Source organism: Tachypleus tridentatus, chromosome 4 (genome assembly GCF_004210375.1).
Source record: "Tachypleus tridentatus isolate NWPU-2018 chromosome 4, ASM421037v1, whole genome shotgun sequence".
Classification (NCBI taxonomy): Eukaryota; Metazoa; Arthropoda; class Merostomata; order Xiphosura; family Limulidae; genus Tachypleus; species Tachypleus tridentatus.
This window is the reverse complement of record NC_134828.1, coordinates 57,636,639-57,649,060: the sequence shown is the minus strand read 5'-3', so window position 1 is coordinate 57,649,060 and position 12,422 is coordinate 57,636,639. Positions and strand designations below refer to the sequence as shown.

Genomic DNA, 12,422 nt, shown 5'->3' with positions numbered 1-12,422 from the left:
AAATATACTTTACTGTGTTTCACACTGATCCACTAGTTTATTTAACAAAACACTCAGACTTGATCAATAATAAAACTAAGACTGGTAAAGTGATAAAGTGTGCTGTTAGTGATGTTCAATATACTTTTACATAATTACTTTCTAATGTTATTTTAATACATTCTGTACAAACAGAAAAGTTAATTAAAAATTCAGATAACATGCATAATGTGGCATAAATTAATTTTTTAAAGAAATAAGTTCTATTTTGAAAAGTGTGCATAATTTGGATTTATTCACCAATAAAATGTATATGTTTTTTCAAGATGTATAAATTATTCTGATAAACTTTGTGTGACTGTAACAGTATTTATCTGGCACTAAAATAAATATGGATAAGAACTTTTGCAGTCAGATTCTGGTTAAATTTTGTTATTCAAAATGATGAACAAAACATACAAAATAACCTATGTTCATTTGGAATTGCCAAAATTAGAAACAAGTAAAACTCACCCAATTCAGTGAGGAAGGTGGCTATTCTTCTATAAATCTAGAAAAGGTTAATAGTTAGTCAGTTGTTTCAGAAAGAACATCTACACTAGCCATCCCTAACTTTAAACTGATAAGACTATGAAATGGCACCTATTGCCAATTCTTTGGTTACTCTAATCAAATAACAGGATTTGACAATCACTTTTACAACATTCACATAATCTCAAGGTTGAAGGGCATTTTTGCTGCAACAGGATTAGAACCATAAACCCCCAGGTTCAGAGTTCAGAACACTGACCACTAGGCCTAGCATACAAATAATGAAACAATACCAAAATGTTTCAGATATCAGTGTGATATGAATATGGTAATTTTATCCCTGGTTAAGTGTTCATTCTCTTTTGATATTTTTTACTCTGGCTTGTAATTTTTGGAGTTTAAATCAAGTTTTTCTAATTCAAATTTATACATGCCCAGCCCAAAGGTAAAAGAACAAATGCATGATCAACGTACACTAATTCCTGTGCCTAGTATTTGACCACTCAATGATGATGGGTGTGTTTATAAAAAAACTGAAAAGTTATTTGGTTTGGTTTGTTTTGAAGTTTGCACAAAGGCTATCTGCACTTGACGTCCTTAATTTAGCAGCATAAGACTAGAGGGAAGGCAGTTAGTCATCACCATTCACAGCCACACCTGAGGCTACTCTTTTACCAATGAATAGTGTGGATTGACTGTCATATTATAATGCCCCCATGGCTGAAATGGCCAAAACTGAAAAGTACTACTGAAGATCTTACAAAACAAATATATAGTAGTGTTACTTGCATCTGAACTTAAATACTGAGGGTTTGTCATTATTTTAATAATTTCTCTGGCATGCAAAATATAAAGATTTTCTTATGGTTATTTTGGTGCATTCATAAAAAAATTCCAAGCTATATTAATTTCATTCTTGAAAATACAAACATGAAAAAAAACATTACATTATTTACAGCTGAACAGAAAACAAGAAACAACCTTAAAAAATTACAAGTAATTACATATAACATTTCCTTTTAGTCATTAAGAAATCAAAGTAAAAAATAAATAAACAACAAAACTAATATGCTTACATACCACTATATACATATATATATATATACACACACGTGCCACTTTAAACAGGTACTTGATACATATATATACATATATACACACACATACACTTATATACACTATAAACACGTATTTGATATATATGTATACACACACATACACTTATATACACATATCACTATAAGCAGGTATTTGATCCATATCATCTTCAATAAAGCCATAAAAAGTACATTTTACACAACTAGAAATAGGTGAATTTCATATCCCTAATGTTTCTCATTTAAGTGACCTACCAGGTTAAAGGTCATGATGCATACAAGGTTCAACAGTGCAGCTGTCACAGAGGTAGTAAGAGATACCATGCTGGTTAGTGTCTGATTGTCACTCAATGTGAAGTACAGAACAGTTTGAATGGATATTCTGTAAACAATCACACCAACCACAGCAGCAATAGCTATTGTTACCTAAAGAACAAAACATAATTTAAGTCTATAAAGAATCACTGCATCAAGACCTACTGTAACACAGAATATATATGTAAATTTAAAATAGTTTTAGGAACTTAAAAAACACTTTGCTGTAGCAAACTATAACTGGAGTCTGGCAGTTAAAGTCCAGATTTCTTCACACAGTTGGAGGTTATTTGTCCTTTTATGGAGTGGTTCACTAAGTCTTTGCCTAGATTTTCTAGGCAGCAAATTGTTTTGCAGGATATGATAAAACAAAAACCATGAAACCTGCAACTGATCAAACAACTCTAAAGTTATGCTTTTCTGTGGCATCTTAACCCATTTTATAATTACTAAAAATGGGCAATTTCACAATTTTTGTTTGTCAATGTTTGGGACCTGTACAAAAATATCTTTCTACCAGCTACCATGTAAATTGGTCAAAATATGGCTGAGTAAATGATCAACAAATACCTCTAAATTATGCTTTTTTTCAGATCTCTTCCTGCCTCCACCCCAAAAAAAAAAAAGTAAAAAAAGATTCAAAATGGGCAAATCTAGCTATTTTGTTTGTCATTGCATTGAGCTCATGAATATTTACATTTGTGCCAGTTGACTTCCAGACTGCTGTAAATATAACCACGCTAAAAGCCCAAAATATATATTTTGGGTTGTTTGGCATCTGACCCCTTAAAAAAGCCTAAATAAAAAAATGAAAATACTTACTGGACATACTGGATCAAAGTATGACCCTACCAAGTTTCAAGATAATCTGCCAAGATATGTAGGTATGGCAATCGACTGAAAAGAGTTTGGAAGAAGGTGAAGCAACAGAAAAACTATATCTCTTTCATGATGATGAGGAACCCACATCAAGTAAAAATGTATCTCAAGATGGCTGGTATGGGTATTAAAACTGTTTTTCTTAACCTGAAGGCCTGAGATACCTAAGAAGGTGAAACATTGTTTTCTAATTTATTTTAATAAAAGTTTTAATATCCATACCAGCCATCTTGAAATACAGTACACCTATCCGTGGAGACAATTATGAGAAATAACTGTCTTGTATACCATACTGCAAAAAATTGGAAACTGGATTCACTGAAAATAATAAAAAAATCCTCCCAAGTTTACAAAGTGCATCTTTTAAAAACAATTTTTCTTTAAACATAGAACCAAAAATCAATGACCATGAAGTTATAAGTCATCTTAATTTAAGAATGCAGCCTTACTCTAAAACAGTACCACCTGTGGTACTGGAATATCTCTGTTAAGCCTTTGAGTAATCTCTGATCATTTGGGAAAAAAAACCTTTAAAAGTAGACTCATTCTTGAAACACCACTGAAAACTTTTCTTGTAAATAGACTGGACCACCAAAAGATTGATAATAAGCAAAATACATGATTGTTGAGACAAAGTTAAAATTTCCTTACTTAATCGTGTTATTTTTATTCATGTTATTGTTACACAAAACTACAGCAAAATCGACTGAGCATTTTCAACCACAACATAGAAAGATATGCTGTATGGAATGCTCACTTTAAAATCAGTTAATTTTCAGTGAAAGATGCTTTATGTGGTTATAAGTGCATAACAGATGCAACGTTGTTCCGAGTGACTGCTTTCATATTGGACTCACGTTAAACAAGTCACAAAACCTTGATAAATAATTACTTCAAAAGACACAAATCTTTATTTAAAGAGACGTTTTAAACACACTTGTTTTATTTGAAAGGGCTGTTTTCCTACTGGAATAATTTTATACGTGCCTAGTGGGGGTCATGTCTCACTCTAAACACATATTTTCTCATTGTTGTGCACTAAAAAAAAGTCAACATAGCAGATAATTAAAAACTAGGTATTTAAAATCCACAAATAGAGATCACAAAAAAATGTAAGCAAACAAAACTGTAGATCTATTGCTGACAGCTTAACTCAAGCCACAAATAATCATTTTGATTCCACTATAAAATTATTTCAAATGATATTTATTTTGTTACAGGACTCCACTGAGATTTCTGCAAGAAACTGACAGTACTTTTGAACTTACTTCCCCATCCTTAATTATGTCATGCTGTGAAATTTTCTGAGTCCTTCATTTTTAGCCATCAAAAATCCAGTGTTTTACTAGTATGTGCATTAGTTGGAAACTACAGCTTGTGCATTTTCTAGTGTTTTTATTGGAAACAGATACAACAAAATTAGGCGATTCTGATGATGGATATTGTTATTCAAGCCACTGTTGTTCATCATTACTCAAATTTATTTCCCTGGCAACATTTCAACAGCTGTTTGACACTGGATGATTACCATAACAGATGCTACTATTCAATATCACATCGGTAATTCTTTCTACTGTTTTTTGTACTTAGCAAAAGTCACAAGTACATATTCAGTATTTATTACCACTGCATATATTACTCTTTCATATAACTAGTGCAATTTTAAACAGGTAGTGGTAGTAAAAGTTATTGATAATTAGCAATTTAGCAAAGTGTGCCACTGAGAGAATTATTTGTGTTGCCTTATTCTAACAAACACTTGTACACAGCAGGCTGTTGAAGAACAAACATATTGTTATGTAAACCTATCAAAGTAAGCATGTGACTGTGTATGTTTATGTTGCACTAAACTTTGTTGTATTTTTTTAAAAGAAACATTATTCCATTCTGATGAGATTCCTTTGTTACTGTTCATCTTTTCTTACATAATAGTACAAGCTGATGGAAGCTACTCATTAAATTTGTGATCATACAATCTTTGCCTTCACAATGGTCCTTTGAGAACAATTTTACAGTTTGTATGTTACAGGTGTATACCAGTAAATATGTTTATTTTATCTTGAACATGTGTCATTTATTTTTAATATGTGGTGGATAAGTGGAACATAAAGCACAAGCAACAGTAAACTGTCAAAAAATATGTAACATTCAACTGAATTCACATGCACTTGTGAAGTTTAGAATGTATTCTCTATTAATGAATATTAAAAAAAAACATCTTAAGTAACAATATAATTAAAACTCATTCTAGATTGTCAGAAAAATAAAGAAACAACATGAATCAAAATGCAGAGACTGTATTGTCAAGCCTATAGCCAAAGGCTCTAACAAAGTAAATAAATACAGCTGCAAGTAATGTCTGTATTATTTTCTTAAGCTTATTATAAATCTCTCTATTAACTCCATGCCTACAGTACTTATCAATTTTAGTGGGGACAAAATAGTTTGTTTACTTTTTAAGAGTCCCGAGTTGTCAGCTTGAAAATACAATTTTTATATTTTGATTCAATTTTTCTGATGATCCATACACCCCTTCCCAAATTAATAATTTTTAATAATAAAGTTCACATACACACATATTCCTGTATACAGATAAATTACCAAACACCATCACTGTGTCAAATAGTCTTCATTACCTATTGAACCTGTTTCTAAAGTTCACTGTTCTCAAAATTGGTTCTTCTTTAAATCTGAAATCTTAAATGTTCACATAGCTTTAGTGTACACACCTACATACTCAAATTAATTCATAAATAAATACTCACAAGTAGTAACACCACAGACCAGGAAAATATGGTACACGGTACTCGTCTCTTCCAAAACGAAACACATGGTTCGTTTACCTGTTACAGTGTACATCACAGAAGCATTTAGAAAAACACATCAGTAAAAAACTAAGTAATAAATTTTCATAACTCGTAAGAAATAAAGTTCAAACACATGCCCTTAGAAAAAGAACCAGAACTGATGAAAAACTACTGTAATATTCCTTCTGAAGTTCAATTTACATTATTTTTGAAGGGGATAATAAAACCACAACTTAGGCATTGGAACATCTAACTTGTTTGTTTGTTTTTTAAAAAGGGATAAAATAAATGTAATGAACTTTAAATGATTTGCTTTGTTTTAAATTTCACACAAAGCTACACGAGGGCTATCTGCACTAGTTGTCCCTAATTTAGCAGTATACGACTAGAGGGAAGGCAGCTAGTCATCACCACCCACTACAAACCCTTGGGCTACTCTTTTACTGAACAAATAATGGGATTGACCATCACATTATAATTACGGAGTCGAGCCTTAACCACCTGGCAGCCAGACTGGGACTTTAAATGAGAATATTTGAAACAAGCATAAAAGTTGACATATTAAAACTTTCAATTTCAAACAATGTTCTACCAAGATCTTTTAAATTTTTGTTATTCACATCTATTTTTTTATACTCTGCTGTCTTTTAAACTACATGTAATGCATTTACACTGAATTATTTTTAGAAAAGTGTTTTATCACCCTTTTAAAATTGTACCTTTGAAGACCATTTACTCAAAATAACTGCATTTTTCAAGAAGAATAAGGCATTTTTTTAAGTTTAATAATTTTAAGAAAGAATTTATACAAAAGATACATCGCTTGTTAATTTTGTTTGATAGAGTTATTTAGTTACAGTTTTGTTGTAAAACCAATACCAAACACTTTTAGTGTCATCATAAAACTTATAATCTGATAATCAACTACAACATTGCAAAATCATCATCAACAGATAGATCTAGACTTGTATAAAAACAATACAAATTGTGGGAACAACTGGACAAAAAGTCAGATGTTTGTTTTGATGTTTATTACAAATTGATAACTGCTGTTCTTACCCCTGTAATAAAGTTTACTTTCTTTTTCTTTACTGTTGATAATTTAGCTAAATATTCTGGCCTTGGATGTTCCTGGTGATATAAAAAAACACACACACATTATGATCAAGAGTTCAGGTAAAACATCATATCTGTGTGTTAAGAAATTTACATTTTCAAACATGTATTTTTGAAAAACTTTCTCAAAAGAATACCTTTAGGGAACATTCAAACATTATTTTTATAAGACAAAGTTTGAAAAGATGTTCAAAGGGAAATACTAGAGAGTAGCTGTAAATATCATACTGGAAACAAACAAACTTGTCCTGAGCACCCACTCAAGGCAGGAAAACAAGGTCATTAACCCTTTCACATCAAGAAGGTCAAGCTGCATATGTCACAACCTTTTACAGAGTTAAATTCAAAATTTAATTAAACTAGTTTATTATCGATGTATACAAGTAAACTTTGCATCACAATGTAATTACTGAATCAAATTTTAATAGTATTTAAGTTCTTAGATTCTTCCTTTTTCTATAATTTACTTATCACCTCTACAAGAATTGAATAATTTTATGTAAATTAGTTATTATAAAGTAGTTATTTTACGGCTTTCTATCTTATTCGTTCATGATGTCATACACTAGGAAATTAGAGTCATTTAGCACGCACACAGCTTCTCTTTTACAAGCTGCCAATAGTTCTCTATGATGTTGTATATCCATAGACTTACCACTATATCAGCAAGGGGCATTTAGTGTGGTAGTGCCATTAGTAAAGAACAAAAAAGATGCTGGTAAACAGTACATTTTATGTTTTTTTCATGAATATTCTTTATTTATTACTATAAAAGTAACTAAAATGAAAAAACAAGAAAGTTGTTAGGTTAGATTAGCTAAAATAATGAATAGTAATAAGAAATATCCTTCATATTGTTTAATGTAATTCAATAGGGTAACATGAGCTGAAGGTTCACCAAGTGATTTAAAACTTGTGAAGAAGGACTGTTTGTTTTGAATTTTGCACAAAGCTACTCGAGAGCTATCTGTGTTAGCCGTCCTTAATTTAGCAGTGTGAGACTAGAGGGAAGGCAGCTAGTCATCACCACCCACCGCAAACTCTTGGGCTACTCTTTTACCAATGGATAGTGGGATTGACCATGACATTAGAATGCCCCACGGCTGAAAGGGCGAGCATGTTTCATTGACGGGAATGCAAACCCGCAACCCTCAAAGGAAGGATTAATAGTTACACATGGTTCAAAAGTCAATAAAACTGTAAGATTAAGAAGAAACAGAAGATGTATATTGTCACAATTTGTTGTCATTTTAGCACAATAAAAAAGTAATTAACAATTATTTCATAATTTTTATGGTGGTTATGAGGACGTTTAGATTGGCTGATCATTTGAAAGTTACAGCTTGTAAAATAACATAAAATAAACTTTTTACTGACAGCAAACATCTGATATTTATGAAGGAGGTTTAAAGAACTACATAAGTGAAATTTGAAAATTTTTAAATGAAGTATTTTTAATCTTAACATGAAAAATCACTTTGCAATCATAACAGTCAACACTGACAACATATAATTAAAATACTTGTATGATTACTGTCAAATTTGTCATGACACAACTAGTACCTTCACAATCACAATAGGTATACTGCCATGGTTAAAAGTTCATGTCAAATACACAAGTCCATTGTGATAAATTAATAACTGAAATAAAAGTACACATTACCTCTAAGGTGTCAAAATTCGTTACATCCCAATGGTGGGTGATTTTTGCTGAATATCTTTTCCACAATTCCATAAAGATAACAGCTGAAAGTAAATAAAAACAAAGTGATAAAGTTTATCATCACTAAAGACAGAAATCGCAACAGAATACAAATTACTCTTTAAACTTATATGGCTTATGATAATTTATTTAACTATTTTTGTTCACCAAAGTGTTAGTAATAATAAACTTTGTAAAGTGTTTTCTTTTTTCCTTGAAAAGTCCCAAATTACAGACAAGATATCTCAAAGTAATAACATGCTTTTGGAATTAATTTGAAGTGTTTGATGTGAGACTTCAGTAATAGAAGTTTAAAGTCTTGAATGTGTAGCAAATTTGATGTGCTTTATGTTGGTTTGAAATTAAGACCATTTCAAGTATTGCAGGTTGGACATTTTTATGTTGAAGTAACCCTTTTGCTATGGGCATCCATTACCACACATATCATGAGGATTTTCTTAGTGAGTTACTTTCCCAAAATTCAGGTCCTTTGTAAGGTCAGTTTTATGTTACTGGATATGGTAGCATGAGCATACATGCACCTTGTCATTGTAACTTCTACACTGTTATCCAGACACAGTTGAAAGATCAATATAATAAATTTATATATGTACGTGGTGTGGACAAGAAAAGTGGCCCCTAAAAAATACTGTTAATTTGTTATATATTTTATTTGATAATAGAAAATGTGTAAAATGCACTTCACAAGATCTATTCCAAAATAATATCAAATAAATTAACATTTTCAAGGAGAGGCACTCTTTTGTCCTCCCTTCTATATAAATGTATAATGTTATCAAATTTAAGCTATTTTATATGAGTTATAGTTTGTAGTTATTCTAGAATGAAAAAGGTATTACTTATATTAATTTCCTAATTGTTTATAGTGGTCAAATCTATCAAGCCCATACAGAGTTTCATTAGTAAAAATAACAGACAAAACATTGTTTTTCTTTGTACAAAAAATGTTTGATAATTATCTGGAGGTTATAAAAAATTTTATATGTGAAATTTGAACATTTTCTGATGCACACAAACATTTTAACCTTAAAATCAAAATTACTATGCATGTTAGATAGTCAACATGCTAAAAGAAAATAGGCATAAGAAAAGTAACTTAAAAAAAGTCTTAAAACTAATTTACAAAAAATTTGATATTTTGTGTATGAAAGCTCTAACAGAGTCTGAAGAAGAGAATATTATTTATATAACTTTAACATGTAAATCTATATAATACTTACCCCAGAGTGACATAAAAACAGCAAAAAATACAGCAGCACCATTGTCAAAAAGATGTGTAATTCTGACAAAAGTGCATGTCTGTCCTAGCTGTTCATATTTACATCCTTTTATGTCACACCGAGGACATAAAATTATGTCATTGTGGTTCTCACAAACGTCCTTGCTGTAAAAAAAAAAAAAAAATGCAATTTTGTTTTAAGTTTATAGAATAAACACTTGTACAGTTGAACATTTAAATCAATCATAATATACAACTATCAATTTCAATGATAATGCCACATAAAATAACTAATTAACTGAAATTATGTTTAAATCAATTTGTCACAAAAATTATTGAAAATATTTTTAGGTACATTAATGGTTAAAAACATATCAACCAATAAAAATTAATGGTTCCAATTATTACTCTTTGCAATTATTCCAGCTACAAATGTCTTGTGCAAAATAATTAATTAGTTAAACACTGATTAATTAGTCCAGTGATTAATCACTTACCACATTCCATCAATTACATATCTCTAAGTAACTGATTTATCTGAGGTATAATTTAGAAAATGATCAAACATGAGTTATAAAAATAATAAACTGTTTGATAACTCTTTTAACTTTTTTTCCCCCTAATTCATACCTGTGAGCATCACCCACCAAGGTGAAGAACCCATAGAGGAAACACAGCACTCCTACTGCTGAAGCTGGGATCAGCATGCAGGTATAAAATCCCAGCCAAGCAAAGTAGAGGCCAATTTTCACTCCAAAATATTCCCTGAAAAAATTGAAAGGAACAAACAATAAAGTGATTCTTATCAAACAAAATATAGTGGATACAATAACTAATGAGGAACTCCAAAAAATCAATCCATAAGAACCTTTTTTTTTTTTTTTAAATAAAGATTTGTCTCAATTTTAAACTCTGATTAGTATGAGAGCAAAAGTGATTTTCATGCTAAAATTAATAAAATGTTTATATCTTTAATATTACAGTTTCCAAATTTCATTTGCATAGCTTCTAAAATCTTCTAATTGAATATCAAGTTATTTTTTGAAAATATTTATATGTCATGCATTAGTGTCTCTACCTTACATTACATGAGCTCAGGCCATTTGTTTAACCTTGTAACCACACCAAAAAAAAATATGAAATAAAATTTTTCCTTTCTAAAATCCCTGCAGAGCACAATAAAAGCTTATCATTATTTATCCTGACTATCTTCAGGCTTGTATCAGTTAAATATGACAACTTCCTTCATACTAAGCCTATGTAACAACCCAGGAATCACCTTGTATACACTTCTTGTTCAAATTACAGCATAAAGTTATGTCATACAAACAATCTTCAAAGTATATACATATATTGCAAATAAATTAATCTATTTCTTCATTCATATATTCTAATGTTACCTAATAAGTATTTTTTTTTTACAATAAAACAAACAAAATATGTGCATAAAAATAACAAAATCTAGTACTTTATTGTGAATGCTGTAATTTCTTTTGTTGTCAAAGACTTAAAGTATTGATAGAGGCTAACCCAAAATTTTCCATGGGCTGTGTTTTCATTTTTTCCCAAATTATTTATTAATTTCAAACACACAATTTAGAGCACAAACAATAATAAACACAAAGCATTCAATGTCTTATAATTATTACAATTTAACTGGTTTTCTAACTAAACATTGTGCATCAAAACACTTTCCTTGGCTGGTTAAACTAAACATAGTAATAGCAGATTTGAATCTATGTTCAAAAACTTAAAAGCCATCCTGTGAATGAGATGACATTATACATAAAACAGAATATTAAATATTTATTTTCTAATGGTTATCAATAATGTAATAGCAAATGTCAAGACAGAAGAGAGAGAATTATTTACATTTTGAAAGACTGTATGTCGAACAGAGCTTTATGGGATGGCTTGGTAACTATAACTTTATGTTATGTATGAGGAAAATCTGCAAGTCTGAAAGCTGTATTCAATTTCAGTGAACCAAACAAGTGAAAAGATGTCTAAGTTTAGCAATTTTAAACAAACAAGTGCCATCACGTTGATACAGAAATGTAAACACTAAGGCGTTACAAATTAAAATATTTTACTTTTGAAATTCAGAAATTAAAACTATTATATAACAGAAACATCTGATTAACTACATGCTAATACTATTAGATCTACATCTCTCTTTTGGTTATTACCACATCTTTATTGAATTTTGTAGCTCAATAAATATAATACAATACAATAAACAAGAAATTCTCTCCCTCCTATCATGACTGACTCTCCTTATATATAATTATTGTATTCAGAATGATGGCTTTCAAAACACAACTTGTAAGAATAAAACTCAACTGAGACTCTAAACATGGCATACAAATATAAGATGTTTTTTTTGGTAATTTCAATCTTTAGGTAAAACTCAAAACTTTACCAAGTGATTTTTTATATTAAATAAATAAATTCTGTCCAGGAAATTATTAACACTCACTTGATGTCATCAAGGGTTGCTTTTAAATATTGTTGAAAACGAAGCCCAGTTGTTCAATAACCATTTCCTGGGAGCTTTGTTCATCTGAAGAATGACATTCCCCCAATAATACGTCCAAAATAAATTATCAACATAACCATTATTTTACTGATACAGGAAGTGAAATATTAACTAATAAAAAATATGTTAAAGTGTACTTTGCTGGAAAATAATATTAATAACAAACTACAGGAGCAACCCTGTCACACAAATTCATCAGGTCATAAACCTGATATAA

The 12,422-nt window shown here is 30.1% G+C and overlaps 1 protein-coding gene across 3 annotated transcripts in view; it reads right to left on the bottom strand.

The window, feature by feature from the left end:
- The window catches only part of LOC143249196 (anoctamin-4-like), a 28,915-nt gene extending 16,703 nt beyond the window's left edge, over nucleotides 1-12,212 (bottom strand). The window contains exons 1-8 of one of the 3 annotated variants that reach the window (XM_076498663.1): nucleotides 12,146-12,212; nucleotides 10,297-10,431; nucleotides 9,668-9,831; nucleotides 8,388-8,470; nucleotides 6,668-6,739; nucleotides 5,567-5,644; nucleotides 1,863-2,033; nucleotides 493-529 (exon numbers count right to left, since the gene is read on the bottom strand). In XM_076498663.1, coding sequence (XP_076354778.1) covers nucleotides 493-529; nucleotides 1,863-2,033; nucleotides 5,567-5,644; nucleotides 6,668-6,739; nucleotides 8,388-8,470; nucleotides 9,668-9,831; nucleotides 10,297-10,373 — 682 coding nt within the window. In that variant the 5' untranslated portion in view covers nucleotides 10,374-10,431; nucleotides 12,146-12,212. The remainder of the gene's footprint in view (nucleotides 1-492; nucleotides 530-1,862; nucleotides 2,034-5,566; nucleotides 5,645-6,667; nucleotides 6,740-8,387; nucleotides 8,471-9,667; nucleotides 9,832-10,296; nucleotides 10,432-12,145) is intronic. The other 2 variants (XM_076498661.1, XM_076498662.1) reach the window with 2 other exon arrangements.
- Nucleotides 12,213-12,422: the final 210 nt, after the last annotated feature.